The sequence below is a fragment of the Aethina tumida genome, chromosome 1 (genome assembly GCF_024364675.1).
Source record: "Aethina tumida isolate Nest 87 chromosome 1, icAetTumi1.1, whole genome shotgun sequence".
In the NCBI taxonomy this organism is placed as follows: domain Eukaryota; kingdom Metazoa; phylum Arthropoda; class Insecta; order Coleoptera; family Nitidulidae; genus Aethina; species Aethina tumida.
The window spans coordinates 72,787,839-72,804,115 of NC_065435.1; the positions used below are offsets into that span (position 1 = coordinate 72,787,839).

At 31.9% G+C, this 16,277-nt stretch overlaps 2 protein-coding genes across 3 annotated transcripts; one reads left to right on the plus strand and one right to left on the minus strand.

Annotated features, from left to right (window-relative positions):
- Positions 1–40: 40 nt before the first annotated feature.
- LOC109597979 (mitochondrial 2-oxoglutarate/malate carrier protein) lies at positions 41–6,969 on the minus strand. The gene is made up of 4 exons (XM_020013779.2): positions 6,758–6,969; positions 3,927–4,225; positions 1,720–2,041; positions 41–1,404 (listed from the first exon to the last, which is right to left on the minus strand). Exons 1-4 carry the CDS (start codon positions 6,814–6,816, stop codon positions 1,179–1,181), a joined length of 906 nt encoding a protein of 301 aa, XP_019869338.1. The 5' UTR covers positions 6,817–6,969; the 3' UTR covers positions 41–1,178.
- Positions 6,970–7,596: 627 nt separating this feature from the next.
- Positions 7,597–13,708, plus strand: LOC109597996 (zinc finger-containing ubiquitin peptidase 1). 2 transcript variants are annotated; one of them, XM_049970669.1, is made up of 11 exons: positions 7,597–7,813; positions 7,931–8,177; positions 8,331–8,472; positions 9,127–9,296; positions 9,664–9,913; positions 9,973–10,278; positions 10,487–10,768; positions 10,823–11,048; positions 11,425–11,648; positions 11,707–11,747; positions 12,114–13,708. In XM_049970669.1, exons 2-11 carry the CDS (start codon positions 7,933–7,935, stop codon positions 12,130–12,132), a joined length of 1,905 nt encoding a protein of 634 aa, XP_049826626.1. In that variant the 5' UTR covers positions 7,597–7,813; positions 7,931–7,932; the 3' UTR covers positions 12,133–13,708. The 2 variants fall into 2 exon arrangements, with proteins under 2 accessions (XP_049826626.1, XP_019869364.1); XM_020013805.2 differs by having other exon boundaries at positions 7,598–7,813; positions 11,707–13,708.
- The last annotated feature ends 2,569 nt before the right edge of the window (positions 13,709–16,277 follow it).

Here is a 16,277-nt window from a genome sequence, read left to right on the forward strand (position 1 = left end):
TTCATTTAAGGGATGAGGTTTTTAATAGAAACATCAACAATCAACACTACTCATATATTCATTTCAGAAAAATAAACTATAAAAATACATCCATCATTCGAACTATAAGCGGCGAAGTGCCAAAGTAAAATTACCATATTCAAAATTATATATCACAAAAATCATTGCTTTCCATAGAACTATATGCATAAAAATTAACATTTAATAAAACATTTCAAACAGCTGATTTTGTAAACAATTTTTCCAAAAATATGTGTGTAGCACCGAGTAAAATGTTCTCAAAAGATTAAATTTTTAGTGGTCATTTAAATATCTAATTTGACACATGTCAAAAATGCATTGTAAAAATGCACAAATATAAAAAATTGTATATGATTGTGCTATGGTAAACATTTTTTTTGATTATACCCTATCACATATATGATTAGAGGTGCTTAATAAAAATCACAATGGGTCTATGTACAACTTTAGTGCCAGTCAAACATTTTGCAAATATTTTGGCAACTAAGTATTTTGGCCAGAATGAGAGAAACTGAAAAAATATATTTAAAATCATATACATACGTTATGTAACGATTTGAGTAAAGGCGTTGCAGAAGCCCAGCAAACGTGTCATATTATTTCAACCTCATCATATGAGCAGTACATTTTATTCAATAAAATATAAAGTAAATATATTTCTATCCATATCAAAAGAAAATAAAAATGCATTTCCTATTTGATATGCACATTGATATGATATGAGGTTGCTTTAAGAATATCACAAAATTATTAACATGTCTTTTCATATACAAGTATTAAGAACACTTTGACTTTCAGTTTCTTAAAATAAAATAAATAAAATATGTGAACAACATATGGATGTAGTTGAAGTATTATGTCACAATCCTTAATACGTAAAAAAGAACAACTGTGTCAATGAAGTTTATTTGGCCATCAACACGCACATCGAAATAATATTGTTAGGTTCATTATCCGTGGTATTAGATACGTGAAGTAAAGTAGCCCTTTTATCACTATTTATTTTGCCGCACAATAAAAGTTCCACTTTGGCATTTCGTACGCGTACGTCCAATACCACAGTTACAGGACTAAACACTGACTGCTGGAGATTGTTTTTTTTTTGGTCCGTGGTCCAGCAATCAGTTTAATTAGCGAGTATAAAAAGATTCTACAATTTACATAGAGGCACCTTTCTCAGACTTCAGCACGTACTTGTAGTAAGCACCAGTCAGTTGTTCCAAAAAGATAAAAGTGAGTACAGTGTGCGGTCCGATACGGAAATAGTATGGGGTGAAACCTTTCCAGAGTGCGAAGAAACCTTCATTCTTCAATATCCTACCTACTACATCACCCGCGCCGGAGTACTCCGGTTTTCCATTTATTGTTTTCATATTTTGTAACCTAAAACGCAACGTTACAGACAAAATACACCCTGTTAAAGGTATGGTTCCTTCCATCCAGCCTCCGTATGCATTGACCGCGATTCTTGCGACAATACTGCCGTAAAGCAATGCAATTGCAGTGCCATTCGATCTCGTTTCGTGTGGCCTTGCTAATTCTAAAATCGGGATCACCACACCAATACAATTTAATTAATCAACAATAAACACGGCACGATTGAAACGAACTGCCTATGACGTTCACATAGAAAGTGCACTGCGATCGCAGCATTGGGTGGTTATACGGAAGGAACCAGACCTAAAAACAATTACATACCTGGTTTTAATAATATCCACTGGCATTGATGCGATTGTTGTAACCAACCCCGAAATCATTGCAGATATAAAGTGCAAACCAATACCCTCGTCGATATGTTTAGAGAAGTACTGTTTGACCTGGGAATAGGTGGTGAGTTGGGCGACGTTTACGACCACTGCACGACCCATAGTGGCAAAGGCGCCCTTCCACATTGTCGCTATACCTTCCTCCTTGTAGATTCTGTACATGGCATCGATTACGTGTTTATAATTACGACGCTCCGATGGAGGTAGACGACCGTCCGATGTCATTCTAATTAATGAGACTTCCGCAGGCACCCCTGGAATAATTAACATTCTTGTTAACTCTCTTAATAATGCATATGTCATTAATCTTTAGTTTCCAAAATCTGGGGTACCGATTTTAAGCTAATAAATAAGATCACAATAGAAAATTCAATTGATTTGATTACATCGTAAATTTTTTGTTATTGAAATTTTAATGCTGTTGTTCAACTAAGGTGATTTTGGAAATTCAACCCAAGTAGATGTCGATCTACATGTGACATAATCTAGTTTTGTGATAAGCATATAGACAGAAATGTACGATTCGGGCATTGAATGTCTTCCTAAAGAGAAAATGTTATATTGTAGAGCGGTTAGAAAGAGACCTAAAATAGAAGAAGAAAAGTTTACAATATGATGGAAACGTGAGGTCAGTTCAAGAAATGGCGTAACCTTTAGAACATTCAGTACATTCACCTATTTAACGTCAATAAATCAACAAAACTTAGATAATATAATAAATTGTCATAAATAAGACTAAGGTAATTTTGTTAAACATTAAGTTCAGTAGCTTACATTTGCTGGAAAAATTTTGTCATTAATTTTTGTGACAAATATTATCACAAGTGATAAGAATTATATGTTAAATTAAAATGCACAAACGAACAGAAACAAAACATAAAAAATGTTGTAAATATCATGGTAAAGGATAAATTATTAATCAAAGTTTTAATGTTAATTAATAGCTGTACTGATCTTCCTTCTCGTACACGAAAATATCATGGATCCACAGTTTCGAAACATTTTATTTTTAAATGGCGCACGTACGCAAGTCACAGGTCAATCCAGGTCAAACGTTTACGCCGTCATCTTAGGACAATGAATATTGTCATTGTTGGTCAACTAGATGATTGTTAGGACCTATACTTTTTAGTTTATTTTTAGTTTGCTGACGATTTGTTCAGAGCTAGGGCGAAATTTTGATGTAAGAGAAACAGAGGTCATTGTTGAATGGCATTTGCCCAATAGTTATAAAAGCCTGCCTCTAAATATAGGGAATAAGTATTTTTAAAATGACATGTTCTAATTAACTAGTCCAGTATTTCAACAATATTCACATAATTATTATGCTATGGTTCTTTCTAAATAGAAAATAAAGTTAATTTCAAATAATAAATGAAAAGTGTAACCATGCAATAAACTTTAAAGGAAATATTTCAAATTAATAAACAGTACATGTGTACAGAATGTGCTAACAAGTATAACGTAATTTGTCGATGCATTATAGTTATAATGGTAAGAATTTCTCTTGGCTTCTTCACAAAAACTGATTTATCGTGGCGCCCAACGAAACTCAATTCATTTCGATTGAATAAAAAAGTTATTGAACTATAGCTGATTTAAAAATTCAAATATACAATTTTTTGATATTTTATAGCAGTTTCCATCATTCAGATATTGTGTGTAGTTTTACATATTCAATAAATGGTTTATTCAATTATTGTTATTATATTATTATTATGATTATTACATTTCAAGACATAATTTAATCATCGCCATATCGTTCATTTCTATTGGGCTTGCCGTTCAATCTGTATGCTGTTTTAAGTAAGATTATAAATAGAAAATACCAACCTATGAGCATGGCTCAAATTAAAACGAAAAATTAATATACATTTCGTACTCAAACACCCAAATTACCCCAAATGAATGTAAAAGAAAAATTCTATGTTTCTAAAATTTGTAAATCCATGTAATTTAAGTATTTTCATTTGTAGAGATATATAAAAGCGACAAAACGAAATTGTAAGTAAACGTAAATCGGTCATGGACATTTTACGTTTAACTACTGGCGATATTTAACCTTGTTTAACAAAGAAATTAATACTCAATTAATGAAATCAGTTTTGCGTAAACTGGAAGAAGATGTGAGATTATTACCAACAAAAGAACCAACAACTCCAGCGATTAACCCAATTCCTGCTTTGGTGGCGAATCCGGGAGGTGTTCCGTCCTTGGTCATCGCCTCAAACAACCAGGTATAGATGCCAAGACGCGTGGTCGTGTAGGTGGCCTGTCTCATCAAACCGGCCGACAAACCGTTGTAAAGGGCGAAAAATCCCTCTTTCCTTAATATTCCCACAAATGCATCGCCGGACGATTTGTACTCTTTTACAACTGCGGTTTGCATTCGGTTTTTGATCAAGTCGAGGGGTTGCACGAAACACGTTGCTAACATGCTAAAAAATATTTTATATTACGTAAAATTCGAAGAAACAATAACATATATAAAGAAATAAACTACTAATATTTTTAAATAAAATACATTTCTTTTTAAATTATCTTAAATAAAACATAAAATAATTTAATTCTAAAATATGGAAAATTAATATAACGAAACAACAATTGTTTTACTAATATTCCAGAATTGGTATATTCAACAAAAGATATTTCTAATAAAAACTAAATCTCTTGTAAAAGCGATTATAAATTAACAGAAACAACCTAATATTTATTTAGTCAGGATTTTTTATTATATTTTAAAATAGGTGGTTAATCCTTGGATCAGTGTACATTAAACAAATATTTCGTTTGAAAAACAAACTGTTCCCATTGTTTAACTTGCATAGTAATTCATAATTCTCATTAATATTCACATCCGTATGACAATGTTAATTATAATTATCGGATTTCGTTCTATCGGCACACAACTGATAAAACCAATAAATAATCGGGTAAAGTCAACAAACTAGTGAATGGCGGTGACATCGGCTATATAAAAATTGTCCTAGCACCGAGTTACACAGGAATTTATATTTTTAAAGGCATTTAAGAAAATCATTAGCGTATTTACAATTGACAAACATATGTTAGATAAGAGGGATAGAGGGATTTTGTTACTGATTACTAACGCTTCTGATTGTACATTTAATTATTTAGCTCTTGACTAAGAATCCGTAGTATGTACAGATAATAATAAATATTATTTATAAATTATAATACTTTATATTGTAACAGTTTTGAGTCACATTTTTTCTTCAATGACTCGTAATTAATGTAAATAACTAATTACATCTGCATACCACAATAACATTAACATAGCTTAGCAACAAATAATTGCCTACTGTAAAAAATTACATATACACTAAAATCTCTTTTTAAAATAAATTCCATTTATCAAATGGAAATACACTTTTATGTATTTGTGCCAATATAAAAGATTGCAGAATAATTACACAATTAAATAAATTAATTAAACATTTCAAATTGCACTTGTAAATACATACTTGATGAAACGTTACAAGTAAACATGCATAGAATGAAACACCCAATAAAACATAATACTAACAATATCAATTACTTTACAAGGAATTGGAAACCGAAGACAGGAAATTCTAGAACTCTGATCTGGAAGGAAAGCAATTGGATGAATTGTCATAGAAATCAATGGTAAATTTCCAGTTGAACGTTTTAATACGTCAAATAAAAGTTCTAAAAATTCATTAAATATCGAAAACAATTTTAATATAGTATTACAGAAATATAAATGTTATCGATTATATATATATTAAATTTTAATTTATTGATAAGCTGTGCAATACATTTTTCAAGTGTTTTGTTTTATTTCTTTTTAAATTATCATTTTTTATCTAATTAGAAAGCAAATCACATTAAATAAGATTCTAGTGATTTAATTCACTGAAACCCAACATGCCATAAAAACATTGTAGAATTCAATTATTAAAATGGTTTTTACAAATAGCATGAAATATCAATTTTTAAACTCACTTTATCCACCTCATTTAAACTTTATTATCAAGTACTAAAACGATAAGAAGTTAATCAATTCTGTTGTAATTTTTAACTGAAAAGTAAATTATGCGATAGTTTATCTTGACTATTTTGTTTATTTATTTCTAAATTTAAAACATTTTTATTTTTAAATAACTAAGAACATTACCCAAATATCATTAGAAATAATAATATAATAAAAAAACTCATTTTCATTATTTGTAAGATCCACGATAAAATCTAAAATGTAAATAAATAATCAGCCTTATACATACAATATATTGTTAAATAATTCTACAATCTACTTGAAACTAAAATGTTTCATTAAAATTTTAATACATATAAGTATTTTTGATTTAAGAATCAATAATAGTTACTACTACATACATATCCCTATTAGACTTTGTCATTGAGCTTTAAAAGAATATAAAGTTAAATGACACTTTTTTTAATGATTAAGATAAATTATGTGTTTTACTAAAATAATCTAAACTACACAAGTTTGTGGTGTCTTTCATTCAACATATTGCGAAAATTAATTAATTCAGTATTCGAAACAGTTTAAAAAAAAAGTCGACATTAATTATACTATTATCTACTACCAAAAATGATAAGTTCATGAATGCATTCTATAGTGATTTTCAACCAAAAAGTATATTATACAATAGTTTATCTTACACCAAAATTATGTAATACAGTAAAGTTCAACAATGAAAATTATATATTTATGACTTGCATACACTTTTGAAAACGTCACACATATTGAAAATGATTAATTTATCATAAACGAAAATTTGGGGTAGGGTTTAAAACTACCCTTGTAATTCTTACATTAGTGTAAATTATGAATCTACAGCGCAATTTTTCCTCAACAAGTTGCCCATTTATTTTGACATTTGTCAAATACAGGTTAATATGTATAATTTAATAAAATTTAATTTAGAGTAGAAGTAGAATTATAATATTATTTAAAACTTTACCCAGCGGAACCTCCGATGGCGAATTTGGCGGCATTAGGGACTTTTTTCTGTTCACTCATTTTATTATGTGATGGCCAAATGTATCAGGGATGTTCGTTTAATGACATGCACAAAGGTGATGATGTTGATGTTGACTGAACAACAGACACTTGCACACTACTTAACTATGTGTCAGGGGTCACTCAATTATCGCATTTTAATGTGAAAACATTTTTCTAACCTTACATTATTAATAATATAAATTAACAGTTGCCATGAAACTCTTAAATTCTTTTCCAATTTTGAAAACATGTAAAACTCGCGCCTAATAATTGTTTCACAAGTAAATTTAACAATTAACTGTTAATAAACAAGTGTTAAAAAAGGTAATCAGCCTAAAATTTTAAAAATCCAATTGTATTTTTGACCAAATCTAATAAGAATTTGTAGTAACTTCGAAGACTATATTTTAGATTTGACAACAATGCGAACGCTAGAAACTTATGAAATGTGGATAGATTTTATTTTTAAGTCGCACTCTTTTTTAATAAATAAGATAATGTTATTGCATTTTAATGACAAAAATCTATATTCTTACTCATATTTTCACAAAAACTAGTTTTGTTTTACAGCTTTCCGATAAGCAAAGTTTTTTTTACCACAGTGAGATAAAATTATGTTATCTAATTAATTTAATGATTTATTGCCTCATAATAAATTATAATTTAATATTTTTAACTAATGTAATTAATTAATTCGAATCGTTTCGGTGACCCAAATAGCAATTAAAAAATATCGCTCTGTATGTTACAGTTTTGTGTTTACATCGCACATTTCCATACGATATAAACTAATCGATAGTTTGCGTCAAGATTGAAAAAACATCCGGTATGAGTATGAATTCGTGCCGAAACAGTTTCCATTCAGAAAAGCGAGATCCAATCCGCATTTCTTGAATTACAAATCGGCAATCCATTATGCAGATTAGTATTGCGGGTTGCATGAAAGTAGGTCACTGAAAACTGTCAAATGTATTTAAAGTTCCTTTATTCTATATCAACAAACGGATTAAAAACGGTGAGTACTCCAATACATTAACGAACTAACCAACAATTTAATTAACAGTCACTTGACAACACTATTCACTACAGCTACCCCTCTAACCTAAACCCTATTTTTCCGATTTTATTTTAGCAATGGCCAGCAACATACCAGACTTTAGTTACTGTTGCGAAATCTGCGGATTGGAGGGTCTCAGCGAAGACGAGTTTAGGACACACACACATTCCGCCCACGTTGAGGGCCATGGTGTCTGTCCATTCTGTGAACTTTCGGCAGTCACCCCAGCTGAACTCATTCTGCATGTGAACCAGGCCCACTTGGACTTTTTAACACCTGAAAATGAATTGAATATGACATTCATTGATGACCCTAGCCCTAGGCAAGTATTTTTGTTTGTTTTGTTTTGGCTTTTTCGGAGGTTCAATAAACTGTTGTGTGTTCTATTTTTCAAGTTTTGCATGAGTATTTAAATGATTTATGGTTATGACTCATCATATCTTTCATCTACTCATTTATATGTGTTTTGTTTCAGTGAATATAACTGTGTTAATGGGGAAAGCAGTAACAATTGGAACATTCCGTCTTATTCTAGTCATTCTAGTAACTACAGAAATAGTAATAGTAGAGAAAATAGTTCTAAGAAGAATATTAACAATATAAATTTGTCTCCAAAGGTAAGATATAGTTTGGTTTTATTTTAGCACCAACCAGATTCATTGTTTATGGGATTATAGAAATAGGATTAAAATTTGAAACAGTATTCTATGGCTTATTAAATTAATTCTTATTCAATACGCAAAAAATACATTAATTTTCTTTGTACCATTAAGTTACTATTTGATTATATATTATATACTAATACATTTTTACAATTTTAATTTATAAAATATGCAAAATTGAAAAATGGAAATATTTATGATTTTAAAAAAATTATTTTTTATGATTGATTTATCAAAAAATTATGAAAATGTACCCAGACGATATAAATGGAGACACAAAAGATATTTTAAAATAAAATCAATTATAAATACTTATTATACTATGTAGCCTACATACGTTGTATTTTTTAATGAAAATTAAATGAAAATCTTTAATTATAAATTAATATCTACCAACTCTATGAAAAAAAAATATGAGGTCAAACTACCCCAACTGGTCGTTCTAATTCTCACGGTCCCTGTCGAATGAAGGCCACTGATAATTACTAATTATAGTAGATAATGTCACAGTATACACATACACTGGCATCATTTATAATTTACAAAAAAACAGTTTCGAACGCGTGCTAAATAATGGATGCGATTGATTCGCATTGTCCTATTGTACAGGTGAACGGTGGCGGCGAGCTCAGTCCCAAGAACTCCGCCACTCACGGCCAAGGATCGCCTCTAAGGTCCAGTTTAGCTTTAAAACTGAAGTCGACGTCTCCCAGGCTGCAGTGTCCCATGTGCAACTACACCAGTTCCAGTCCGAATGAACTGGAAGAACACGTCAACAGGTATGACATTCATTGTTGGTTTTCTCTTGAATTTGTTTTATTTATTTACTTTTTTTTTTGATAAGATTGTTTACTGTCACATCACACAAAATTAACGATTATTCAACCAGACGAGCCGTATAGTTTTATCTGTTTTGTTTTATGGAAATTGACCTTTATTAAAAGTGACAACCTCGCAGTTTGTCATGCGTTTGTCAAGCGGACACAAGTGACTATTTCCATTCATGATGCGCCGCCCCCAAGGAAATTCCATCCACAGTAAAATTAATTTCTCCAATAACCACAACACACTATCACGTCCGAGTACATCGCCAATTTTCCATAAATATAATTGCCCCATCGTCCTAAAATCCTGTTTTGGTTGCAGGAGCCACTTCGATCTTACGTCGCCCTCGGTGGGCGGCGAGCTGGGCGGCGGGGGCGGCGGAGGGCCGCCCGGCGGGACCGGCAGCACCACGGAAGTTTTTCCTTGTCCGTTGTGCGTAAAGACCTTCGACTCGGCGCCCGATCTCGAGTTGCACGTGAACATCGAACACAGGGACGTACTATCGCCAGCCAGTCCTCCATCAAAAAACGCTTGTCCTGTTTGCGGGATCATACTCGACAGCGATGCGAATGTAAGTAATCATATTCATACACAAAAGAGTGATTTGTTTGACAACATACGTTTTTTTAGAGTGAAACGGCCGCCAGACACGTAGAGTCCCATTTCCCGGCTGGATCGCCTCAGCCGGCGCCTGGTGGGGCGGGCGCCGTTGAACGGGCGGCGTTACGTGAACGCGAGGCGCGTGAATTCGAACTGCTGCGCGCCCAATATGGCATGGACAACCAGGGCAACTTTCGGGAGCAGAGCGTCACTAATATGCAGCGGGCGGTGTACGCGGGCGAGATGTCCGTCGCCGATTACTATGAGCGCACCCTCGACCTCCGGGCAGCGGAGAGCTGTGGTGTCGACGACGGCAGCTCGGTGACTAGAAGCATTGTACGTCTCACAATTATTTTGAATAATAATAATTATAATAATATAATATTATATAATACATTAATGTGGTAGAAAGAAATAATCCTCGATATCTCCAGAACCGTTTATTTCCTCGTCTATATTAAGTAGGTTGTTCTTCATATTTTGATCCATACTATTCCCTCTTAAAATTTAGCGACATTTTATGCAATTTTGAAATCCGTTACAGGTACCGCGTGTGCGAGCGATGAGCACCAACTCCCAGAACGTCACTACGACGATGCTGTGCACGTGTGTTGACCATTACGCATCGTCCTACGGTGACCGAGGCTGGGGTTGCGGATACCGTAACACCCAGATGCTGGTCAGCGGTCTGCTCACGCACACGGGTTACAATGAGCGCTTGTATAAGCTGTGGCAGGGCCAGAAGCCTCCGCGCAGCGCCGTTCCCAGCATATCCCGACTACAGAGTCTGATCGAACAGGCCTGGGCCAACGGATTCGACCTTCAGGTTATTATTCGATAGTAAATTTAAAATTTCCGTAACATTTCGCCTCCGCTTTAGGGTTCGGAACAGTTAGGTTGTAGACTGGTCAACACGAGGAAGTGGATCGGAGCGACTGAGGTGGTCACTCTTCTATCGTTCCTGCGGATAAAATGTCAGCTCGTTGACTTCCACAGACCCACCGGTCCCAATGGCACGCATCCGGAACTCTTTAATTGGGTGCTTAAGTACTTTGAAAGCGGCGTTGCTGGTGAATTTACACCGCCGCTTTACTTACAACATCAGGGTACGTTAAATAACTTCAGACAACCATGTTTTCAAATGAATTTAATGTAATATTAGAGCTTGTGCCCAGCAATTTATATTCACATATTAAGACCATTTGGTCATGGAGCGTCTCAATGTCTTAACACCTTCATATCTACAAATGAATATATCTTTAGAAAGTTGAGAAGTACAGAAAAGAAAAATATCCTTACGACATTCAAAATCTTCAAAAACAATATTTTAATTGAACGTGGATGGATACGTGTTTGTGGAGTAAATAAAATAATGTACAACGCTATTAGTTTTGGCAATCAAGTGGCTTTCTTATTTATTAAATTATGTTTTTCCTATAGTGGGCTTGCCCGTTTAAAAATAATGCTAATTATTATATGTAGGTCACAGTCGTACGATAATGGGCATAGAGGTCCACAGGGACGGAAGTTTAGTACTGCTCGTGCTAGATCCCAGCCATTCGCCTCAGCAAATGGCGCAGCTGGGTGACACGAACAGCACCACCGCGGCACTTCGTCTACTAAGGAAAAGCGAAGCCGCAATGAAAGCGAGGCAGTATCAGATCGTGGCTGTCGTCGGTACCATCGACACCGACCAAAGTTATCAGGTTAATAATTTTACAGACGTGCAAATAACTATATTAATTGCTCATTATTATATTATAGCAAAGTAAAATCTTACGGGGCCTAAGGATACCACAAGACCGGTGAGATTGACAAATTTCAACGTATAGGAAATTTAAATCAGCTTTGTGAAGAAATCAATTCTTATCCACTTTTCACCACCTTTGCTGTTCATTGTTCTGTCTAAAAAATTCACATTAAGCAATCGTCGTGCTCTATCCATTAAAAGAGTTGTTTTATTCTTGTTTCTGTTGATTTTCAAATATTTGCTCCATATGTGTGTTGTGTGATGTCTTGTCAAAAATGTTTCACAAATTATCCAACATATCTAAAATAATCACTATTTAATCGGAGTTACAATGTACATGTGAATTTTTCAGACAAAGTGTGCTTTAAGCACCTAACGATTTAGCTATTAAAGTTCGTCTTTTTATTTGTTTTCGGAAAAGGCCTCAGAAACGTCAATAAGTAGCTGGTAAGACATACAAGAAGCTTATATATTTACAAAGATATCTATGTCTAGACTGTTGGTCCATTTTAGTTTTTGGATAAAATAAATATTGAAAAAAACACATAATTAAAATAAAAGTTGTGATTCGCGAATTAGACTGTTTAATTTGAAGTCATCAAATATGATACACAATTTTTGCTTGTTTAATTTGCCACTTTACATATTTTTACAATATTGTAAAATATTTATTGCATTTGTATTGTATTCTATTCGATGACAAAATTAATCAAAGGAAAATTATAACACCAACGTGAGGATAGATTTGGAGAACTTGAATCTCTCTCTAAATTCCTTGGAACAAAGATTCTACAGTGTCAGGGTATACGAACGACCGTGTCGTTCAAATATTACGATTGATGTTAATGTAAATCAAATTTTTATGCATGTGAATATGTTTCTCCGACTGTGAACAATGTATTAAATTCATAATTGTTATAAGTAATTCTTCTTGTGTAAAATGTTACAGGTTTTTGCTTGTTGTTTATAGGTACTCCCCTGTTTACTCTCGTCTCCTAGTCTTAAAAACTTGAGTCACTTTCGATTTTAGTTATTTAGAATGAAACACCCAATCACGTAATGTCACAAAAAATCAATAAAGCAACGAACACAAACAAACATGTATTATTCAGACTGACAACCATCAAAATTTGTAAACATAATTTTGAGATTAATTCCGTTTCGTGATTTGGTGTTTAGAGCTTTATGAATCTAGTCAGTGTTTCCCCGCTTCTAACATAGTATCTTAATGAATTTTTATTCTATACGTCTCGATATTCTTTACCTGATTTTACCAGTTGCTGGTACTCAACTTTTAAAAAATCAAACTCGACGAATTTCTTTAGTGTTTATTAAATATCCCGAATCTTGCAAAAAATGGACTGTTTTATCCCAATCTAGTAGAAATTAGATCTGCTTGGTTTTTTCGAAATATGGTAATAATATGTAAGTACAAAGTTTATGTATCTAAGATTAGATTGTTACTTGTTTAAAGCAAAAAATGATATAATAAACGTTCCCGAAAAATTATATTATTACGAATTTGCCGTCATTGATCATTCCGTACCTCTACGATCTTTCTTATGCTTAAATTAGTATTATTATGAATCTATTGGAACACCAGTGTATAGTTTAAGTTTTTGAAATAACACAGACAGTTATAATTATTACAATTATGTAGCGATTCCTAAGTATCAATGTATTAGTTAGTGATCTAATATTTTAGTGGTTGTTTTAATTGTGGTAATTGTAACTATTACTACCTTAGTCGTTTGTTTTAGACATGTCGTTAATTAAGCTGGTAGATTTATAAGTTTGTTTCTCTATTTGATTTTTGTTAAGTTTCAGACTGAATATGTGATATCGTTTATATTGTTGTCAGGTTTGTTTCCTACTGTTTAGTGATTTGTTAAATCGGTTTCGATCACGAGTGATAGTTATTCGTTTTCTGTTTTTACACTACACCTCATAAAGTTAACATATATATTTATGTAAAAATATATGAAAATCATTTTAATAAATTGAAGTCCTTCAGTATCTACTGCGTTTTATTGAATGAATTGATTGATGCGTGTTTGTGAGTACTTTTATTTTTATTTAGAAGGTCATTATCAGCTTTAAATACATACATACAATTTGGTTGGACCTTGAGTGATATCAATAACTGTGATTGCTTTAGAAAAATAGTAAAAAACGACAATTGTATAAAAAATACTGCGTTATTAAATGTCGACTAAATAAACAACAAGTATATTCTTGAGTTCTTGGCAATAATAACTGATGTAATTCAAGGTAAAATTGCATTTTTATTGATCCTGAAAACGTAAACAACGGATTTCGCTTAAAGGATATTAAGTATGTTAAAAATATTTTTTAGAAATGCAATCATTAAATAATTAATATCATGCTGTGTAATGCTCTTCAAATTACCAGTTTCCTGTATTACTCAAGTAATATTTCGTCATGAACAACGCATTTGAAAAAGTTACATATAAGTGGATGGATCTTACGGACGTATCTAGGTCCATTGAGAAATGCCGATAAACAATATCAGCCGGTGATGATAATGTTGCAACCACGCCTGTGGATTCTGTGCATCATTAATTTCACCCGTTGAAATTAATTATGCAAATTTTCCTACCTTAAACTGGTTTGTTGTTTTGATGTCAATATAAACGTGTATTTGACGTCGTGTTTAGTTTTATTTCGCCCAGAGGCTGAAACGCAGGAACAACAAAACTACTCGTGGTACTGAGAAATCCAAAAAGGTAATAATTATATGTAGAGATGTTCGAATTTTTTTAATTATGATTACGGGATTAAAATAAAGCAATTGGACATGTTTAAAGTTGCGTTATTTAATTTAATGTTAATGTACAATAAATTATTATTTGACATTGTTTGAAATAAATTAATTTTAAGCATATTTATTATTATTATTCCTCACAAAAATTATTTACAAAAGCAGATTTGTGTGTTAAACATTTAGTGAACTTCATAAATCACGTATTATAGGTAATTATTTATTTAATTCCAGAACTATATCATTGATAAAATCCATTAATTTGAGGAAGATAAAAGGTATTTAAAAATGAGAGTTATAACGCGAAAGCTGATGAACACGAGGTGCAAAAATCTCGTTTTGCCATTCGCCAGTTGAATGGGTGTGACTGTGACGTTTTAACTTTTTATCGACGTTACTCAATCTGTTAAACAAATATATTTATTCATACTAGCGACCTTCTTTAGCCAGTTGCAAAACGGATCACGTCCTGCTAATTATAAAGTTCGGTTCAAAAACATGTGACGTTTATTGTAATGATGAACAAACAATTAAGACATGTATAATAAATTTTTATAAAAAATTGATATTTACAACCATCTCAATTTTAGAATTTGGATTAATAAACTTGTCTAAATCATATTTCAGGAGTATTATATATATATATATATATATATATATATATATATATATTTAATAATTCTTGACAGTTATTGTTTGTTGTTAATACCTTGATATTCTAGGGCATTCGTCGCAATCATAAATAAATACAATGGCAAATTGCAAAAAACTTTCTTATCCATAAATTATCTTTTTACGAAGGAAGAATATAAATATATTTTTGCTATTATCGGTGCATGTGCAATGTAATCATTCTTCTAAGTCTAAGAAAAGAGATATTTACCACACTTTCAAATGATAAAAGGTTCAAATCAATATTTTCAGACTGAATAATGCAAATGCAATTTATAGTTGTTAATACGAACATTCTGTAGAATCAATATAATATTAACAATAAAGTGTTGCAAGGCACATAATTTTTCTCAAATTTTCACAACACACGCACTAAGATAATTATAACTAACCAGAGAATAATTACAGTACTTTCGATTGCAAATGCGAATTTTATTACACTTGAGTTAAATATTTTACCGTATTCACTGTCGAAAATAAAAAATTAATAATTACACATATGCGTTTAATGCACGTACTATTTTGTTATTTATTGCAGATACACGGTTGTAAATTTGTAATTTTATGGTGAACATGTTAATTTTTCGTAAACAAACATTCATTAGATGCAGTCTGGGAATATTGATTAAATTATTTATGGGAATGATCATTAAAACATTCCATTAAGTTCGGTTTGCATATTTATTTTTTAAAAAAGTTTAATAATTACCTAAAGTTCTTCTCATTAACAATTAAATACGACAGATAAACTTGTGATCCGTCGAAAAATCGTCACGGAATTCTCGGAATTACTGTTTAAAGTCCAAATTAGAATTTTCTGATTTATTGTTTTGTTTACAAATATCTATAAAAATATTTATTGAGTCCATTTCATACATTGGACCGGCTCATATTTGCAATCAAATGTCCAAAAATCACTCTGCAGGCAATATTAGTTCATGTTTTTTCGATAACAGAGTAAATATTTTATTTATTCATGTGTTTTGTTTGTTTATCATTTTTATGTTATTTGTAATATTTTGTATAGTATTTCACATTATAATTTCACAATCTAGTAAAATTGAAACGCACTAAAAATTAATTCAATATTTTCTACTTAACACTGGATAAAACCAATCACATAAACAATAC

What these genes read in the sequence shown, in the direction of transcription:
- LOC109597979 (XM_020013779.2), bottom strand. Translation starts at nt 6,816, where the DNA reads ATGAGTGAACAGAAAAAAGTCCCTAATGCCGCCAAATTCGCCATCGGA. An exon ending in AGTTGTTGGTTCTTTTGTTG is followed by an intron (nt 2,042 to 3,926) that starts GTAATAATCTCA and finishes TAATTATTCCAG; the next exon opens with GGGTGCCTGCGGAAGTCTCA. An exon ending in GTGGATATTATTAAAACCAG is followed by an intron (nt 1,405 to 1,719) that starts GTATGTAATTGT and finishes GTTGCGTTTTAG; the next exon opens with GTTACAAAATATGAAAACAA.
- LOC109597996 (XM_049970669.1), top strand. Translation starts at nt 7,933, where the DNA reads ATGGCCAGCAACATACCAGACTTTAGTTACTGTTGCGAAATCTGCGGA. An exon ending in CTGGAAGAACACGTCAACAG is followed by an intron (nt 9,297 to 9,663) that starts GTATGACATTCA and finishes TTTTGGTTGCAG; the next exon opens with GAGCCACTTCGATCTTACGT. An exon ending in CCAACGGATTCGACCTTCAG is followed by an intron (nt 10,769 to 10,822) that starts GTTATTATTCGA and finishes CCTCCGCTTTAG; the next exon opens with GGTTCGGAACAGTTAGGTTG.